Source organism: Lagopus leucura, unplaced genomic scaffold, assembly GCF_019238085.1.
Source record: "Lagopus leucura isolate 7727_CA_CO unplaced genomic scaffold, USGS_WTPT01 35411-0_obj-0_obj, whole genome shotgun sequence".
NCBI lineage: Eukaryota > Metazoa > Chordata > Aves > Galliformes > Phasianidae > Lagopus > Lagopus leucura.
Window position 1 is genome coordinate 1 of NW_024967053.1, and position 16,119 is coordinate 16,119.

General features: G+C 66.2%; 3 protein-coding genes across 9 annotated transcripts; 2 read left to right on the plus strand and 1 right to left on the minus strand.

The window, feature by feature from the left end:
* Positions 1-4: 4 nt before the first annotated feature.
* Positions 5-1,373, plus strand: CDC42SE1 (CDC42 small effector 1; the record flags this gene model as incomplete). Its single annotated transcript, XM_042893628.1, has 3 exons — positions 5-130; positions 322-397; positions 530-1,373. Coding segments are annotated over 2 exons (198 nt in total), but the record flags the coding sequence as incomplete, so codon positions are not given.
* Positions 1,374-1,557: 184 nt separating this feature from the next.
* Positions 1,558-7,469, minus strand: PRUNE1 (prune exopolyphosphatase 1). Of its 5 annotated transcripts, XM_042893621.1 has the most exons (9): positions 6,618-7,469; positions 6,228-6,513; positions 3,637-3,741; positions 3,355-3,560; positions 2,954-3,138; positions 2,719-2,877; positions 2,540-2,634; positions 2,310-2,468; positions 1,558-2,191 (listed from the first exon to the last, which is right to left on the minus strand). In XM_042893621.1, the coding sequence occupies exons 2-9, from the start codon at positions 6,375-6,377 to the stop codon at positions 1,865-1,867; spliced, it is 1,386 nt and encodes a 461-aa protein (XP_042749555.1). In that variant the 5' UTR covers positions 6,378-6,513; positions 6,618-7,469; the 3' UTR covers positions 1,558-1,864. The 5 variants fall into 5 exon arrangements, with proteins under 5 accessions (XP_042749555.1, XP_042749554.1, XP_042749557.1 ...); XM_042893620.1 differs by having other exon boundaries at positions 6,228-7,469; XM_042893623.1 differs by lacking the exon at positions 6,228-6,513 and having other exon boundaries at positions 6,557-7,467.
* On the plus strand, positions 5,288-14,134 carry MINDY1 (MINDY lysine 48 deubiquitinase 1). 3 transcript variants are annotated; one of them, XM_042893625.1, is made up of 10 exons: positions 5,288-5,415; positions 10,351-11,519; positions 11,732-11,789; positions 12,117-12,181; positions 12,345-12,503; positions 12,665-12,767; positions 12,833-12,975; positions 13,290-13,460; positions 13,552-13,698; positions 13,771-14,134. In XM_042893625.1, the coding sequence occupies exons 2-10, from the start codon at positions 11,076-11,078 to the stop codon at positions 13,849-13,851; spliced, it is 1,371 nt and encodes a 456-aa protein (XP_042749559.1). In that variant the 5' UTR covers positions 5,288-5,415; positions 10,351-11,075; the 3' UTR covers positions 13,852-14,134. The 3 variants fall into 3 exon arrangements, with proteins under 3 accessions (XP_042749559.1, XP_042749561.1, XP_042749560.1); XM_042893627.1 differs by lacking the exon at positions 5,288-5,415 and adding an exon at positions 5,921-6,134; XM_042893626.1 differs by lacking the exon at positions 5,288-5,415 and adding an exon at positions 9,923-10,117.
* The last annotated feature ends 1,985 nt before the right edge of the window (positions 14,135-16,119 follow it).

Sequence of the window (16,119 nt, forward strand, 5' to 3'; positions counted from 1 at the left end):
GGCCTTCATCCCCACGCAGAAGAAGAGGAGGAGACGGATCGACCGCTCCATGATCGGCGAGCCCATGAACTTCGTGCACCTGACGCACATCGGCTCCGGAGACATGGCTGCGGGCGAGGGGCTGCCCATGGTACGGCTGGGGCCGGGGGCTCCGCGCGAGGCTGCCGCGATCCCACCCTGTGCAGCGGCTCCGTCCGCGTGCTGCCCTTCCGGGGGGCTGCAGCCCTCGGGCGGCGCGGCGGCGTTTCCTCCTCGGTGCCGGGCGCCCCGGGTTGGTGAAGCCGTCGCCGCGGTGGTGAAACGTTTCTCCTCTCCCTGCAGACAGGCGCAGTGCAGGAGATGAGGTCCAAAGGCGGACGGGAGCGGCAGTGGAGCAGCTCCCGCGTGTTGTAGCATCGTGAGTACAAAGCCGGGCAGGAGCGGGGAGCCCCGAGCGCCCGCTGTCACCGTCCGAGGCACGCTGCTAATTAAGGCATCTAACGAGCTGCCGCTCGGGCAGTTTTGTAACCTGCCGTCTCTCCAACTGCAGGTTCTTGGCTCTTTCAGCCCGAACTTGAACTGCCTGATCCCCACACCGGAGGAAAAGCCAACCTGGAGCGCTCGATTCCCGCGTTAACTCATGCAGGTGGAGCCCCACGGCCGTCCCAGCAGCTCTGGGTCAACCCCCGCAGGTCCCCCCTTCCACCGATGAAGGGGGCAGCAGAGCAGCGCAGCCCGCACCGGGAGACGCCGCGCACGGCCACGATGTGCCAAATCCTCCGCCTTCTCCCTTTCCCCACACTCCAGCCGGCGCTGCTGTCTCCCACGGGCCCCTCCCGGCGCTGCCCCCCACGCCTTGGTTTCCCCGTCGGACGGCAGCGGGGCGGGCTGCGCTGCAGGGGCCGAGCGGGGGAGGCGCTGCGGAGCCTCGGAGCCCCGGCATCGGGCGCCCTGCAGCTCCAGCGCTGCCACCGAGCCGCACTTCCTCCAGCCTTCAGCCGGCATCGCCGCCAGCGAGCCTCCGCCTTCCTTCTTTTGTAGGAGATTTTTTGGTTTTTTTAAAGCTCAAAATCCCCCACTTGGCCTCTCCTGCTACCGCCAGGCTTTCACCGGCACCGGCTGCTCCCCCAGGAAGGAGGGACTCTCAGGTTCCCAATTCAGGCGCACGTGTACATAGTTCAAATCGCGCCGGGGCTGAACAGGAACGAGATGAACGAGAGGCCGGAGCCACGCGGGCAGCCGAGCTCCCCTTCCCTCCCCTATGCTCCCAGGGCTGCCGGGCTGCTCAGCCCCACGGTGAGCACGGATGCTTGAGTCAGTTTTTATCCCCCTGGAAAACCCACTGGAAAAACAACAAAACCCCACCTTTGAAATAAAATCTTGTGCTAGGCAGAGATGGGGCCCACGGGCTGCCCAGGCTGCTCAGTGTGGGGGGACGGGGGGCTGGATGTGGGGGTTCGGCTCCATCACACCCCCAACCCAGCCCAGGAGGGGGGGCACCCGTGGGGCCATGCAGCACAACCTGGGGGGTTGTGGGGCAGCACTGGGGATTCATGAAGAAAAACCGACAGCCAGCAGTGGGGGGGAAGAGGCAAATTTAGTACTGAAATGGCAGCTAACGGCCTCCAGGCAGCTGCGTGCCCAGCTGCGGCACTTCAGCCCCCAACGGCCAGGAGGGGAAGAATTCCTTAAGAGCCCCGGTGCCTTCGTGGGCCGTGTGCTGCCCGGCTCCTTGCGGCCCCACAGCACCAACCCCGGTGGGAAGGGGGGGCACTGGGGCAGTCGGCAGTGAGGAGGGGGCTGCGGCAGCCAGCTGGGCTCAGAGGAAGCAGCGGCTCCATGCTGGGGACGGGACCCCACAGCACCCCAGCGCCACCTCGGCCCCTCACTTGTCACAGTCGGGGGGCGGCTGCTCGGCGGCCATGCGGCTGACCCGCTCCAGCACAGCCTGGGGGCAGACGGGGGGCACAGCCTGTGCCAGCGGGCTCTCTTCCACCAGGCTGTTCATCGGGGTGGGTGGGGGGGCCACCTCCTCCTCCATCCCTGCTGCGGTGCCCGGCGTCCCCCCCAGAGTGGCCCGCAGGATGGGCAGCACCTTCTTCCTGGAGGCCAGCGTGTTGCCCTGCGTGTAGGCGCTGATGCAGGGCCAGGGGCTGGGCAGGGCCTGCAGCTGCAGCGCCGGGGTTGTGGCCTCCTCCAGCGCACGGCACACCTGGAGGGGACAGAAGGCAGCCTCTTTGTGCAGCTCTGACACCCCTGGCCCTGAACGGTGGGACTTCTAAGGACAAAACGCCCTGCTCTAAGGATGAAACACCCTTGTGCCGGCTCACCGTGCTCCGCAGGGCCTCATGCCAGCTGTACACCGCCAGCTGCCGCTTAGGCTCATAGCACTCGTTAAAGGAAACCGTCATGGCCACCAGCACAGAGTAGCCACGGGCCTGGCAGAACGCTTCCAGGTCCTGCAGCAAACCGGGGCGGCGCAGGAAGAGCTGGAGGAGGAGGGCAGAGGTCGGTGTCACACATCACAGCGCCGGGCCTCAGCCCCCTTGCTGAGCCTCACCTCTATGTCCATGTAGATGCCGCTGGTGGCGAGGACTTGTTCATCACCGGAGACAGTCTTGAGGTCCTTCCGCAGCATCTGCTCCGTCGTCAGCCCTGGGAAGAGAGAGGGGCTGAGTGCGAGCACCACAGACACAGCACAGCACCCGGCACGGCGCCGCCGAGCCCCCAGCACCAGACCTGAGACGTTGAACTTGGCCGCCTGCAGAGCTCCATAGATGCTGTCGTGGGGCGGCAGCTCCGGGAAGCGCGACTCGAGCAGGGAGACGCAGCGCACATCGCGGGGCGTCACTTTGCCGGCCGCGGGGCTCAGGTTCACGCTGTCCAGCAGGATGGTGCCTGCGGGGACCGGGGCTGTCGGCACACGGGAGCAGAGCCCCACGCCGGGGGAGCAGAGCCCGACTGGCAGCCTCACCGTGCAGCAGCGCGGCCGTGGTCCGGTCCAGCACGCCTGGGGGGCCCTGGGCGATCCGTTCCGTCACCAGCGTGGCGCAGGAGCCCACCAGCTCCACCGTGAGCTGGCAGCTGGGTGCCCACTCCCGCTCCAGCGGCCGGTGGTCCAGCACGTCCACCACGGCCTCCTCCAGGGCTGCGTCAGCGCTGGCGGGTGAGATGGGGACGGTGAGAGCCCTGGCACAGCCCCGGCGCGCCCCTGCCATGCACCACTGTCAGCAGAGACCCCTCTGCTCCTCTCCTCCTGCCTTAAAAATACCCCAGAAGGGCAAAGGTTTTACCCACCCTGGGCTAAAATCTGACTGCTTCACGACGGGGAGGAAGAAGCGGCACAGCGCAGCCGCATCCCATCCTGGTGCTCACCTGGGCAGGACGTGGTGATCCACCAAGGTCAGTGAGAGCAGCCCGGCGCTGTGCAGCCCTGCCAGGTCGATTTCATCGCGGAAGATGAGCGAGGAGTCCGGAATGCTGTGCTCCCGCAGCAGGAACGTCGTCTCCGTGCGGAGGGCGAAGTCGGCGCGTGGGATGTTCAGCACCGGGATGAAGGCGGCTCTGGGTGGCACGGAGGTCTGCATGGGGGGATCAGCACCCGGCGCGGCGTCCCCTCAGCCCCTCGGTTGCCCAGCAGCACGCAGGCAGCCTCACCTTTGCCAGGAAATAGGCCAGCGCCAGGGCAGACACGGTGGAGTCCAGGTCGCAGGCCTCGTTGCCCATCACCACATGCACCTCCTGGCGACGCTGGATGTGCTCCTGCCAAAGAGTGAGATGTCAGCCCCGTTGGGACGCATCTGCCCCCAAAAGCCCCCGAAGGACACAGCTGGGGGCGCGCGGAGCCATTTGTGGCCTCACACAGCAGCACCCCCAGAAGCAGCTCGCAGGGAATGGGCAAACCAAATGGGAAACCCAAGGCAGGGCTGCTCTGTGGCTTGAAAGCCTCATGTTAACAGCACACGAGTGAGAAACTGGGAGAGGAAAAACCCAAGCAGGTCACACAGCACTGCAGCAGTGGAAATTGAGATCCTCCCCCACCCAGGGATGCGGCACCCATGGGAGATGGAGGACCCACTGTGGACTCTTATTAGTTTAACCTCAGACCAAAGTGAGTTTTCTGGATGTGGTGAAAAGCAAGCGGAACTTTCAGCCCTAGCTGCTGCCCCAATTCACCCAGCCAGCAGACACTCTCAGTGTGGGGCTCTGACCCCCAAAATGCCCCTTTCAGCCCAGGCAGCAGCAGGAACCCCACTGTCACGCCACAGATCCTCTGCCCCAAATCCCTCCCCTCAGCACAGCACACAACGCTGCAGGGTGACGCCCTGCCTGCAGATTTTTCCCCAGTGACAAATACTTCACAGTACAACCCAGATTCCCTTATGTATTCCACCAAAGAAGTAAACAGCGGCGGGCCGAGCCCAGCGCCTGTGCCATTCACTGCAGGTCCCCCACCTCCTGCCAAAAGCCCCAAAGAAGGGGAGGACGTGGGGAGGGGGTCCCCCCAGCCACCCGTGTGCTGTGGCTCCAGGGCCGGGGTGGAGGAGCTCCACGGAGGGGTGCAGGCGTGCAGGGCACAGCGCTGTCACCTCCAGCCCTGGGGCGGGGGGGGGAAATATGGGCTCCTGCAGAGGTAATGGGGGTCGCACCCCCCCATTTGCGTGCTGCTCGTCCCCCTGCACCCCACACTGTGCAGTCTGTGGGATTTGCCCGCCCCCGTCCCCACGAGTCCCACTTTCCACACCCTCCGCATCCCTGCGGTGTTCCCGTGTCCCCAAACCCAAACCCCCTCTACGCCCACCCCCACGTATCCCCTTCTACCCGCTGTCCCGCATCCCCCCGCGTCTCCCAACCCCGCAGCCCCCTCCCAGCCATACCTGCAGGGCCGCCCGCCGCCCCTCCAAGAACCGCTCCATGACGGCGGCGACCACCGCCCGGCCCAGGCCCCCAATCCGCGCCACGGCCCGGCACGGCCTTGAGGGCGGGGCGTCGGCACCGCGCGGGCTGTCGGGAGAGGCGGAGCGGCCCCGGGCACGGGGGACACCCGGAGCTCCGCAGGCCGGCTGCTGGGAGGGTTGGGCCCAGGCCCAAGGTGTAGGCCGCAGGCGTAGGCCCGGCCCATAGGCCTCAGGTTAGGCCGCAGGCGCTGCCCGTGTAGGCCGCAGGTGAAGGCCCGGCCCGTAGGCCGCTCTCTGCCGGCCTTCCCCCGCCTTAAGGCGAACCGGCGGCCGGGGGAGGGCGGCTCCGGGCCCGGCCCCGCCGTGTGGTTGTTTATTTGCCGCTTTCTCCTCCCCCCGCCCTTCCTCCTCCGCCCTAAGTCCGCCCTCCCGGCGTAGGCCTGGCGGCGTGCGGGCCGCGCCTCTGCGCTGAAGGGAAGGAGGAGGAAAAAGGGGGAAAAAGGAGGAAAAACAGCGGCAACGGCGGCAGCGCAGCGAGGTGAGGGCGGGGGAAACCGGGGGGCGCGGGTGGCACAGCGGGCGGTTCTGTGTGCTGGGAGGAATCCCGGCAGCTGCCGGGGGTTCAAACGGCGATGCGAAATATCGGCGGACGCAATTAATGACAGCAGTAATTAGGGATGGTTCGCGATGGGGGGAGCAGCGAGCATCGCCCCGCCCTTCAGCACTGAGCTCCAAACGCGGCGCGTTGCGGGGGTCGGGATCCGAACTCGGAACGTGGCGCTTCCATCCCCGCTCCTCCCCTCCCGCCGTTCGCGGCCCGCTGCCGAAGACGCGTCCGCATTTCCCGACAGCCCTGCCTGCTGCTTCCCGTGTGGCACGGCCGGATTTTGGGGGGAAGGTGAGCGCCGCGCTCCCAGCCCACGCCCGGCTCCTCTGGGAGGCGTTGTGAAGCCGGGAGGCTCCTCGGCTCCTTTTATCCGCGCTCGGAGAGCCCTTCCTCCCCCCACGCCGTGCCCGTGCTGGGCAGGCAGAGCTCCTTGCGCGGCCGGGCTGCTGGCTGCGCCCCTTCCCCACCGGCAAATCTCGGGCGCTGCTCTGTGCAGGAAATCCTAAAAGATTTGGAAATCCTGAAGGATTTCCTGTTTGAAAGCCGGCCCAACCAGCGGGTCCGGTCTGGGGCTTCCTGCTGGCGCCTGTTTGCAGCAGCTTTGGAAAAGCACCCGTGAGAGGAGCTCGAGCCGTGGAGCCCACGACCAGGTGAGGCAGCGCTGCAGGCTTTCAGACCTGTTTGTCCTGCTGCCCTGAGCTCCCTGCAGGGCCGTCCCAGCCGGCGCTGCGCTGTGGGCTCACCGGGGAGTGCAGGTGTTGCATTTCCCAGCAGGGAGGTTTGTTCCTCTGCAGCACCAGCAGCGCGCATTTATTCTCACCTCCCCGCTGTGGCTGCAGGACGCCGTGGTTTTGCGCAGAAAGGAGCGGGGCAGCAGCGCAGGACGACTTCATGGCCTCCGTCCAGCAGAGCGCTTCAGCGCTGCTTTGCTTTGGGCCCCGCGCTCCTTTGAGAGCGCTCTGCTGCTGCTTGGCTGTTTGAGTGCTTTGCTTCCCTGGCTCCAGGCCTGAATTCCTCTTTGTTTTCGTGCTGTGGGATGAGCAATTCGCAGCGTTGTTTTTCTGCTTCCTACCTCTGAAGCGTAACGCTGGGCTGCGGTTCCCATCCCGGCACTGGGGAACGGCGAGCTTTACCTTCACAGCTCTGAGCTTTCAGTTTGCCTTTGAGCGCTGCGCACCCATTTGCTTCCCTTGTGGGTCTTCCTTTCCAAGAGCGCTGCACTCCTTGGGCTCCTGGGGGGCAAAGGGGACGGGCTCATTATAAAGCTGCCGGGTCGCGGTGCCTTTATTGCCATAACGCCCCAGGAAGGCGGGGTCTGACTGCGCTGCTTCGGTCCAAACCCGGCGAAGCCGCCCTCTCCCCGCAGAGCTTTTCCCAGTTCTGCGGCTGGTTTGGTTTAAAGCTGCCAGGACCCTCTGAACCTGCAGAGCCCTTCAGCCCAAGGGTGGGTTTGCGGGGTCGGCGCCTTCGTGGCGTGTGCCGGAGCTCCTGGGCCACTGCTGGGGGGGGGGGGGAAAGGGCTGCTGTCAGAGCTGAGCGGTGCCAGGAGGGCGAGCCGAGGACGGGCTGACGTGGGAGGGTGACTCAGAGCCACGCCGAGGGAAGGGCTGCGGGCCGCGGCGCCCTGCTGTCTGCCCGCCCGCTTTGGAAGTGAATTGGGCGCAGTGAGACGGCGCAGGGACGGGGCAGGGAGCGGCTGCTCGGTTTCGCCTGGGAAAGGAGCCCCTTCTGGCAGCGGAGCTCACGGCCGAGCGTTTGGGTTTCGGTGCGTTTTGGAGGATTTTGCCTCATCTTTGGCTGCGTTTTGACTTCGGGATCCCCGGTGGGCGGGGGAGGCGCGGAGCCGGCACCGAAGCGGCGCAACGCGCTCCAAAATTCCCCGCTTCTTCCCTTGGAAGTTTCCCGTTCAGCCGCACCCGGATGGGAGCCGAGCGCACAGGGGGTGCCGCGTGGGGGTCCCTGACCGCTGCTGCTGTGGGGGCCGGCGGGGCCGTGAGGAAGCCCGGAGCGCTTGCACTGCGCTCTGCGTCCTCCCTGCGCGGGGCGGCTGCGCTCCTGAACGGCGGAGCCCCGCGGGGCCGCACGCAGCGCTGCGCTGCCGCTGCTCGGTTGTGCACTTTGCCTGCTTGTGATCCCTGCTCGCGCGGTGCAGCGCCTGGTCCTGGTGGGATGGGAACGCGCTGTTTGGTTTAATAAAGGTCGCCGTGCGGGATCCAGTTAGCCATCATTGGTCCCCGTATCCCTTCCGTGTTCTGCAGGAGCGTGACCAAGCACTGAGCTCCTGCAGCTATGGCTTAACGAATCCATCCGGGCTCGCAGCCGTAAGAGGCCCCTCATCGTCGGGCCAACGTTCCCCTGTGCCCCAACGCCTCGCAGTTTCTCCACATCGCCCCCTTTTGTTGTTATTTAAAGGGGCCGTAGGAATTGGGGGCCCAGACAGCGGGATTCCTTTTCCCATGAAGAGCGCAGAGTGCTGCATGTAATCGTGCCTTGCTTGCACAGTAAGCAGCAAGGTATGCAAATGAGAAGACAAAACCACAATTAACAGCACAATGCCATATTTAAGCAGGCCTGCAGCCATCCATCCAGACCCAAAGCTTCCAGGGGATTCCACGCCTTGCCCGATCAAAAAGCAGCCGGGGCAACGCGAGTCCCCGTGGTTTCTGTGCCTTTGGCCGCATGGTGAGATTCTGCATCCTGCTCCAGGGCTGCTGGACCGAGCAGCAGCAATCATTCCATGAAGTAACAACGTGCTGCCAGGCGCCCCCAAGTGTTTTCATCCCATCCATCATAGGAACCCATCATACAAACACGCTGCCATGTACTGACCTGACAAATGCAATTCTTGTGGTGCAGCCTTGAGATATTCCAGAGATTCTCTATCAAATACCTCCGTTCCAAGGCTGAATTGTAGTTAGGTAGCTCAGCAATGCCAGCCAAACAATTGAATCTCCCTAGCTCCACCGTGGCAGTTGAGATGTTGGCCCAGGCCATTCCGTGCCTTTCCCCATAATACAAGCGGGGCAGTAAAAGATTTTGGCAGCATCGCTCCTTCTATAAGCAGCCTCGGTTGCCCCTTTCCATCTCTGTCCCGGATCAGAGCCATCCAGGTCGGGTGGAAATAAATCTGGCTCCTGCTCTGGATCAGAGGACTCTTCTTTTCCCTCCTCGACCACCAAATGCTGACCTGGCCAACGCCGCTTTCCTAAATCCTTTCCCTCAGCCTTCAGTTCTCCCCTATTGCACCCTTTCCTTTCTGAAGCCCTTCACCTTTTCCTCCCTTCTTCCCTGCTTCCAAAAAACACGTCAGCAGTGTTCAGCTTCCTCCCCCACCGATTCCGTGCCACATCCAACACCTCACCACCCTCAGCATCGCGCCGCCCACTGAGGCTGCCTGTCCCTCCGAGGCCGTCCTTCCTGCAGGTGATGCTCCTCGCTCTGCAGACACGCCGCCCTCCCTTTTCCCCCCGGACCGCGACACCAATACCGACGAGCTGTTCTTCCAGACGGCTCAGCCCAGGCAGCACGGCTTCGGATGCGGCTCGGTGTCACTGCCGAATGGTCTGAGAGTCCTTAGGATCGAGATCCTGATCCTCGACAACAGGTCCTTTTGTTCCCGCAGCAAGGCGCGAGTCACGAAGCGTCGCTGACTCCTCATCCAACGAACGGGGGGAGGCAACAGAGGAGGGATGTGGGACGAGGACAAATCCACATCCATCTTATCCTCTGCTGGGTGCACACTGCTGCATCTGGAGGCTCAGGGAGCACCAGGAGGGGCAAGAGCCTCGCTCCTGTGACCTATCGAATCAGGGCCTCGCCGCCGTCAGAGCTCCGTGCAGCGCCTCCTCGACAGCAGCATCACCCTTAGCATCAACAGTGCCATCAGCCGCGCTCCTTATTGGTAGCGGGCTCCGAAAGCTCCTGTCTGATCTCCACGGTCGCTCGTCACTCAGGTCAGCAGCTCCCACGGGTCGCCCCCGCGCTGGGCGAAACGGAGCAGCACGGCCGGCTGCAGCCGCTGGAGAGGAGGCGCGATCCGCGCGGAGAGGAGAGCGAACGGGGAGCGGCTGCGCGCTGCGGGCCGCCAGCCTTTGGCCCGCGCTGCCGCACCAGCGAGGAGCCGGGCCCGCTGCCCGCCGGCCGCCCCGAGCCACGTGGAGGCGCCGCTCGTGACCGGCAGAACCCGCGGCGCTGCGCTGCTGCCGGCGCTCGGTTGCGCGGATCTCCTGCGCCGTGAGCCCTGCCCGCAGCGCCCGGTCCTGGCGAGATGAGCAGCGCTCATTGGTTCAACGGAGGTCGCCGTATTTGGGCTCGTTGGCCCTCATTGGTCCCCGAATCCCTTCCGTGTGGCGCGAGTGTGACTGAGCGCGGAGCTTGCGCGGAGTCGGCTTGACGGATTCGTCCGGGCTCGCGGCCGAGCGGCCCCTCGTCGTCCCGCCAGCGCTCCCTTGATCCCCGACGGCTCCCCACAGCAGGCGGCGCCTGTTTGCTCTGCATCGATCCACCGCTGCCCTCCCTGCTGCCCCGCCGGGTTGGAAACGAGCGCGCCGCCAAAGCGCACAACTCGGCGCTGGGCAGGGAGGGGAAGGAGGAGGATTAAGGCGTAATGGGATCTGTTGGTGACTCAGCCCGGGTGCGAGCCTCAGCAGAGCCGTGCGGCCCCGTGGGGAGAGGCGGCAGTGTGGAAAATGGGGACGGGGGGGACGGGGGGCGGCCGGAGCTCTGCGTGGAGCCTCGCTGACACCCAGCGCAGCTCGGGGCTGCGGCTCTGCGCGATGCTGCACCTCTGGGCTCGGGGAGGCGGCAGAGCTGCGCCGTTGGTGGCGCCGCTTCGCCCAACTGGTTTCCTTTCTGGTCTCTGTGCAGGACGGGCTGTGGGAGGAACACCAGCATGGGCAGAGCTGCAGGTGGGCAGATCCGAACTGCGCGGAGCGGCCGTGTCGTGTTTGCGTAACTCCAGGCTTTGGCTGCGGTGATCATCCGGCGGGGACAGCGGCGGATAAACGCCTTCAAGGACACCTTCGTCCTCTGCCCCGTGGCTCTGGCTGGGCTGCCAGCAGGATAAGGGTGCGGGTGGAACGCTTCAGCCCTCAGCTCGGCTCTGGCGGCTCTCGCAGCCCTCGCTCCTTGCTGCTGGGGGCACAGGGAGCACAGCCTGCTGAGCTGCCGGCGGCTGGGACGCGGATGCAAACACAGAGGCAGAGCTGGGGCAGCGCTGCCTGGCATCCACAGCGAGCAGCCGAGCGGAGCAGGAGAAGCTTGTGAGGACACCCAGCGCCCAGCGCTGCCCTCCAGCAGCGCCTGCGGGCCGGCAGCCCCTGGAGGGGCCTTTCAGCTCTGCTGTGCGGTTTGGTGCCTCAGGTCGGCGCTCCTTTGGATTGCTCCCGTTGTTTTGAAGCGACAGGCAGTGCCTGGCGGGGGAGTCGGGCTCCACATGTGCTTTTTTGTGGAGTATCCAGACTTTGCATCCTAAGAAAGCGGAGGTTGGGACCGCGGCAGGGCGGAACTGAGTGCTCTGTTGGAAGCATCCACCCCATCAGAGGATCCTCGGGACCACACTGCGCTGCTGTCAGATGCTCTGAGCTGCCGGGATGGAGCTGCAGTCTGAGCTGGGGGCGATGCTCAGCACCACGGGGGACGATGCCCAATGCCCAAAGAGCCCTGAGCCCCGCCAGCCACCACGGGATGCGGGGGGGTCCGAACAAGAGGGGGAACTTCCGTCTGCCAGCGGGCACAGCCCGGCACTGCGGGACAAGGTGCCCCATCCCAGCACCACAGAGGAGCCCGCTGAGCAGCAGGAGAGTGGAAGCCGAGGTGCCCAGGAGGAGCTGCCCACCCCCAGGGAGGGCGATGCATCCCCCCAGGCAGCGGCTGAGCCCCCCAGCGCCCGCGCCCCCAGCCGTGAGCCTGAGCCGGATTTCTACTGTGTGAAATGGATCACGTGGAAGGGAGAACGGACGCCCATCATCACCCAGAGTGAGAACGGACCCTGCCCACTGCTGGCCATCATGAACATCCTCTTCTTGCAGTGGAAGGTGAGCAGTGGGGGGGCCATGGGGTCGGACACATTTGCTCCATGGAACCCCAATAGGGACTTGTGGGGGGGGCGGCTGGGGGCTGTGAGGTGACACGGTGGGAAGGAAAAGGAGGGCGAAGGCGTCTCAGCCTGCCGCCTCATCCAGCTTGGTCTGTGCTGCCGAGCTGGGGGGCTCTTCTGACCATCCCCCCCCATCCAATGTGCTTCCAGGTGAAGCTGCCCCCACAGAAGGAGGTGGTGACATCGGAAGAGCTGATGGCACATCTGGGTGAGTGGGGGGGGGGGGGGCAGTGCTGTCACTCTGGGTTTGGGGGCTGGGTGTGAGGCAGTGGCCCATCTGCCACCCGTTGGTCCATTGCAGTGCTGCCCGTGGGGTCCGTCCTCCTGCCGCGCTCCCTGAGCACAGATTCTGAGGGATATTGCCTCTGGGTGCAGAGGAGGAGGGGGACGTGGGGCCCAGACCCTTTCTTCTGGGGGGCTTTGGTTGGGGTGAGGAGCAACAGACGGGGGAGGGATTCCCAAGGTGGGGCTGAGCTGCGCTGGGCTCCGTGCGCCGCTGGGAGCCCCGCAGTGACCGTTCTGCACTGCATCCAAGGGGACTGCATCCTGTCCATCAAACCCCAGGAGAAGTCGGAGGGGCTGCAGCTGAACTTCCAGCAGGTGGGCAGCACGGCGGGACGGGGGCCGCCCCCCCATTTCCCTGCTGTGCACGGCGCGAGGGCCGCGGGGTGCCTCACATCTCCCAGCTCTGAGCGCGGCCGTTGCGCGGCGCTGGGCCGTGGGCTCCTCCTGAGCAGGACCTGGTGCCGCTCCCCCCCCCCAGAACGTCAATGACACCATGATGGTGCTGCCCAAGCTCTCCACGGGTCTGGATGTGAACGTTCGCTTCACGGGCGTCTCCGACTTCGAGTACACACCAGAGTGCATCGTCTTCGACCTCCTCAACGTCCCGCTGTACCACGGCTGGCTGGTGGACCCGCAGGTGGGCGCTGGGGCTGGGCTCTCTCTGGGGCACCGCTGGCCCCGAGGGACGCCGCAGTGGGGCTGAGCCCCCTGGGTCGGGGCAGGACGTGGCAGCCGCCCCCCCTCGGTGTGATTTCTCCCATCCTCACCATTTCCTGCACCCCCCCCCCCCCGTTTCAGAGCCCTGAGGCGGTGCGAGCCGTGGGCAAACTGAGCTACAACCAACTGGTGGAGAAGATCATCACCTGCAAACACTCTGGCGACCCCAACCTGGTGACTGAAGGTGGGAGCCGTGCTGGGGGGCTCAGCACCGCCCCGGCCCCGCTCTCACGTCCCCCCCACCCGCAGGGCTGATTGCTGAGCAGTTCCTGGAGTCCACAGCCTCCCAGCTCACGTACCATGGGCTGTGCGAGCTGACGGCCGCCGTGAAGGAGGAGGAGCTGAGCGTCTTCTTCCGCAACAACCACTTCAGCACTATGATAAAGCACAAGGTGCGCTGTGACCCAGTGCTGATCCCTGCCCTGCTGCCCTGCAGGGACAGTCCCTGGGCAGCGCAGCCCGGGCACAGCCCTCCAGGGCTGAACACAGATGCAGGGTGACTTTATATGGGGATGGGACCAGGGAGGGAGGTTTAAGCTGAAAGAGGAGAGGTTGGGAAGGGATTCCTCGCTCGTGGGGGCAGCGTGGCCCCATGGATGGAGCAGCACAGCCTGAGTCGCCGGGGGCAGCCAGCATGCAGAAGGGAAGGGGGCTGTAAGTCCCCCCCATGGTTCTGAGTCTCTCTGTCCCCCTCCCCTGTCCACAGGGCCACCTGTACTTGCTGGTGACGGACCAGGGCTTCCTGCAGGAGGAGCGCGTAGTGTGGGAGAGCCTTCACAACGTGGATGGCGACAGCTGCTTCTGTGACACGCAGTTCCACCTCAGCCATGCCCTGGGCAAAGAGGCAGCCGCGCCAGAGCAGAGCCAGCTGGACCAGGTGAGGGCTCACAAGGGGGCGGGAGCCCCCCCGCAGGGTGGGTGCCCCCTGCACCGTGCCCACCGCTCTCTGTGCTTCCCTCCGTGCCCAGGACTACATGATGGCCCTTTCCCTGCAGCAGCAGCAGGGCCAGGGCCCCTCGGTGCTCAGCGACCTGGAGCTGGCACGGCAGCTGCAGCAGGAGGAGTACCAGCAGCAGCAGCAGCAGCAGCAGCGGCCCCCCCCGGCCCCCCCGCAGGTATCAGGGTCCCCTCTTTGTGCTCCTCTGCTCTGTCCTCCCCCCGTCCCCATCCCTGCTGTCTGTCTGTAGGGCCGAGCGCAGCAGGGCGGCCGCCCGACGCCGGAGCGGAGGCAGCGGCACAAGCAGAACTCGGACTGCACCCTCCTGTAGCCGACCCCCCCCCTGGGCCCCCCGTCCTGCAGGGACCCTCAGCAGATCCTGGGGACGATGTGGTGTGAGATGTGGGGGTGGGGGGTCTCTCCTTGCACACTGCTGGGACCCGTCCCTGTTTTTCCAGTGGCCTTAACATGGGGGTGAGGAACCTGTGGGAGCAGGGTTCCCCCCCTGTCCCCCCTCACTATGGACCCTCAGGAGTGGGGGGGCCGCATGGGGGGGAGATGTGTGCCCCCTCCCACAGCATCGCCTTAGCCAATAAAGGACTTTGCCCATTGCAGTGGGTGCTGTTGGGGATGGAGGGGTGGTGTGGGGTGTGGGGTCGGCTATAGGGGCTGGAGGGAGGGATGGGGTGGGTGAGGGCTGTGTTGGGGTCAGGGGGGACGGTGGGGGGAGCACAGGAGTAGCTGTAGGAGGGTAGGAGCCCTGGGTACGGACAGAGGAGGGGGTGGGGGTGACATGGGGGATGCAGGGGTGGCTGTAGGGGCTGTTTGGGGGGGGGTGTTGGGGGGTGCAGAGGTGTCCAAAGAGCTGCGGGGGGAGGAGCGGGGTGTCCACAGGGATGAATAGAGGGGTGCGGGGGGCCGTGGGACCACACAGGCTGCGAGAGGGGGCGCGTGGGGGGCTGTAGGGACGTGGGGGTCACGGGGGGGTGAGGCGCTGCGTGGGGTGGGCGGGGTGCCCATAGCGGCGCTGCGAGGAGGGCTGGCGGGGAAGGCAGGGGCCGCGTCCGCACCGCACGGCACCGCACCGCACCCCGCTACGGACCGCCCACAGGGCGCGCGCTCCCGGGGCCACGCGTGACCCCCGCGCTCCCCTCCCGTGAAGCCCCGCCCCTTCCCGGCATCGCCCGCGGCGACGATTCTCTCGCGGGCCGGCGGCCACGCCCACCCCGCCCCCAGACCACGCCCACTCCCCAGGAAAAATCCGGCACGCGCCAGGCCACGCCCACCCCCCGCAAAAGCCCCGCCCCCCGCCCCGGGTCCGCCCGGCGGCGGCGTTGGCGGTGACGTCACTGCCGCCCTCTGCGGGGCGCGGGGGGGGCGGCGGCGGCGGCGGCGCTGAGGCGGCGGGCAGCGGAGTGAGTGGGGTGGGGGGGGCGGGGAGTGGGAGCGGCGCGGTCTCGCGGTCCGGCCGCCATTTTGGCAGCCCCTTCATTCCCCCCCGCCCCGGGCTCGGAGCTCCGGAAGGCCGCGGTAGGCCCGGGGTGGGACCGGGGCGGCCCCGCGGGGGGGGGAGGGGGAGCGGGGAGCGCTTTGGGGCCGCAACGGCGAACGGGAACCGAGGGGTTGGGCGGCTCGGTTCGGTGCCCAAAGGAAACCCGGAGGGCGACCGTGAGCGCCGTCCGCCCCGCTGCGCCCTGCGGGGAGCCCCGCCGCTTTGTGCCCCGAAGGAAAGGCCGCGATGGGCCGCGGGGATCCGGGAACGGAATGGGCGGGTTAATGATCGCACAGCGCCGGTCAAAGTCCGCGCCGGACCGGGGCGATCCGCGGGGATCTGCCGTGACCCCAAAGTGGGGGTTTGGGAGCATTGGGGCCCACTGGGGCCCTTTGGGGGCATTGGGGTCCTTTGGAGGCATTGAGGCCCATTGGGGCCCTTTGGAGGCATTGGGGCCGTTTGGAAGCATTTGGGCCCGCTGGGGCTTTGGGGGCATTGGGGCCCTATGGGGACTTTGGGGTCATTGGGGAGCTTTGGGGGTGCTGAGGCCCATTGGGGCCCTTTGGGGTCACTGGGGCTCATTCCCATTCTGGGTGCCGCTTCTCCTTGGTGGCCCCACGGGCTCTTTGGCTCCGTGGTTCTGTGCCCCTTGGGGGGTTTTCACCCCTCACCCCCCCCGTCCTGCAGGATGTTCCAGACGCTGTGCAGTTATTTCTGGTGGGAGCGGCTCTGGCTGCCTGCAAACCTCACCTGGGCCGATTTGGAGGACCGCGATGGGCGCGTTTACGCCAAAGCCTCCGACCTCTACATCACCATCCCCATGGCCTTCCTCTTCCTCATCGTGCGGCACCTCTTTGAGACGTGAGTGACCGCTGAGGGACCTCCACCCCCATCCCAAACCTCCACCCCCATCCCAAACCTCCACCCCACACCCCCGGTTCAGCCCCATCCCACTCTGGGAGCTGTTGCCCATAGGTGGGCATTCAGGCTGTGTCATCTCGGAGGTCTTCTCCAAGCTCTTGGTTCTGTGGCTCCGCACCCCTCAGGCTCAGCTCTGTGTCTCGGTGGGGGCTCGGGTTGGTGGTCCCACCCCTGGGGGTCTCTGCC

Coding starts and splice junctions, on each gene's coding strand:
- PRUNE1 (XM_042893621.1), bottom strand. CDS start 6,377: ATGAAGTCGTCCTGCGCTGCTGCCCCGCTCCTTTCTGCGCAAAACCAC. Junction 3,742..6,227: donor TGCAACACCTGCACTCCCCG/GTGAGCCCACAG, acceptor ACTCTTTGGCAG/GAGCACATCCAGCGTCGCCA. Junction 2,469..2,539: donor GCATCTACATGGACATAGAG/GTGAGGCTCAGC, acceptor CTCCTCCTCCAG/CTCTTCCTGCGCCGCCCCGG.
- MINDY1 (XM_042893625.1), top strand. CDS start 11,076: ATGGAGCTGCAGTCTGAGCTGGGGGCGATGCTCAGCACCACGGGGGAC. Junction 12,182..12,344: donor TGCAGCTGAACTTCCAGCAG/GTGGGCAGCACG, acceptor CCCCCCCCCCAG/AACGTCAATGACACCATGAT. Junction 12,504..12,664: donor GCTGGCTGGTGGACCCGCAG/GTGGGCGCTGGG, acceptor CCCCCGTTTCAG/AGCCCTGAGGCGGTGCGAGC.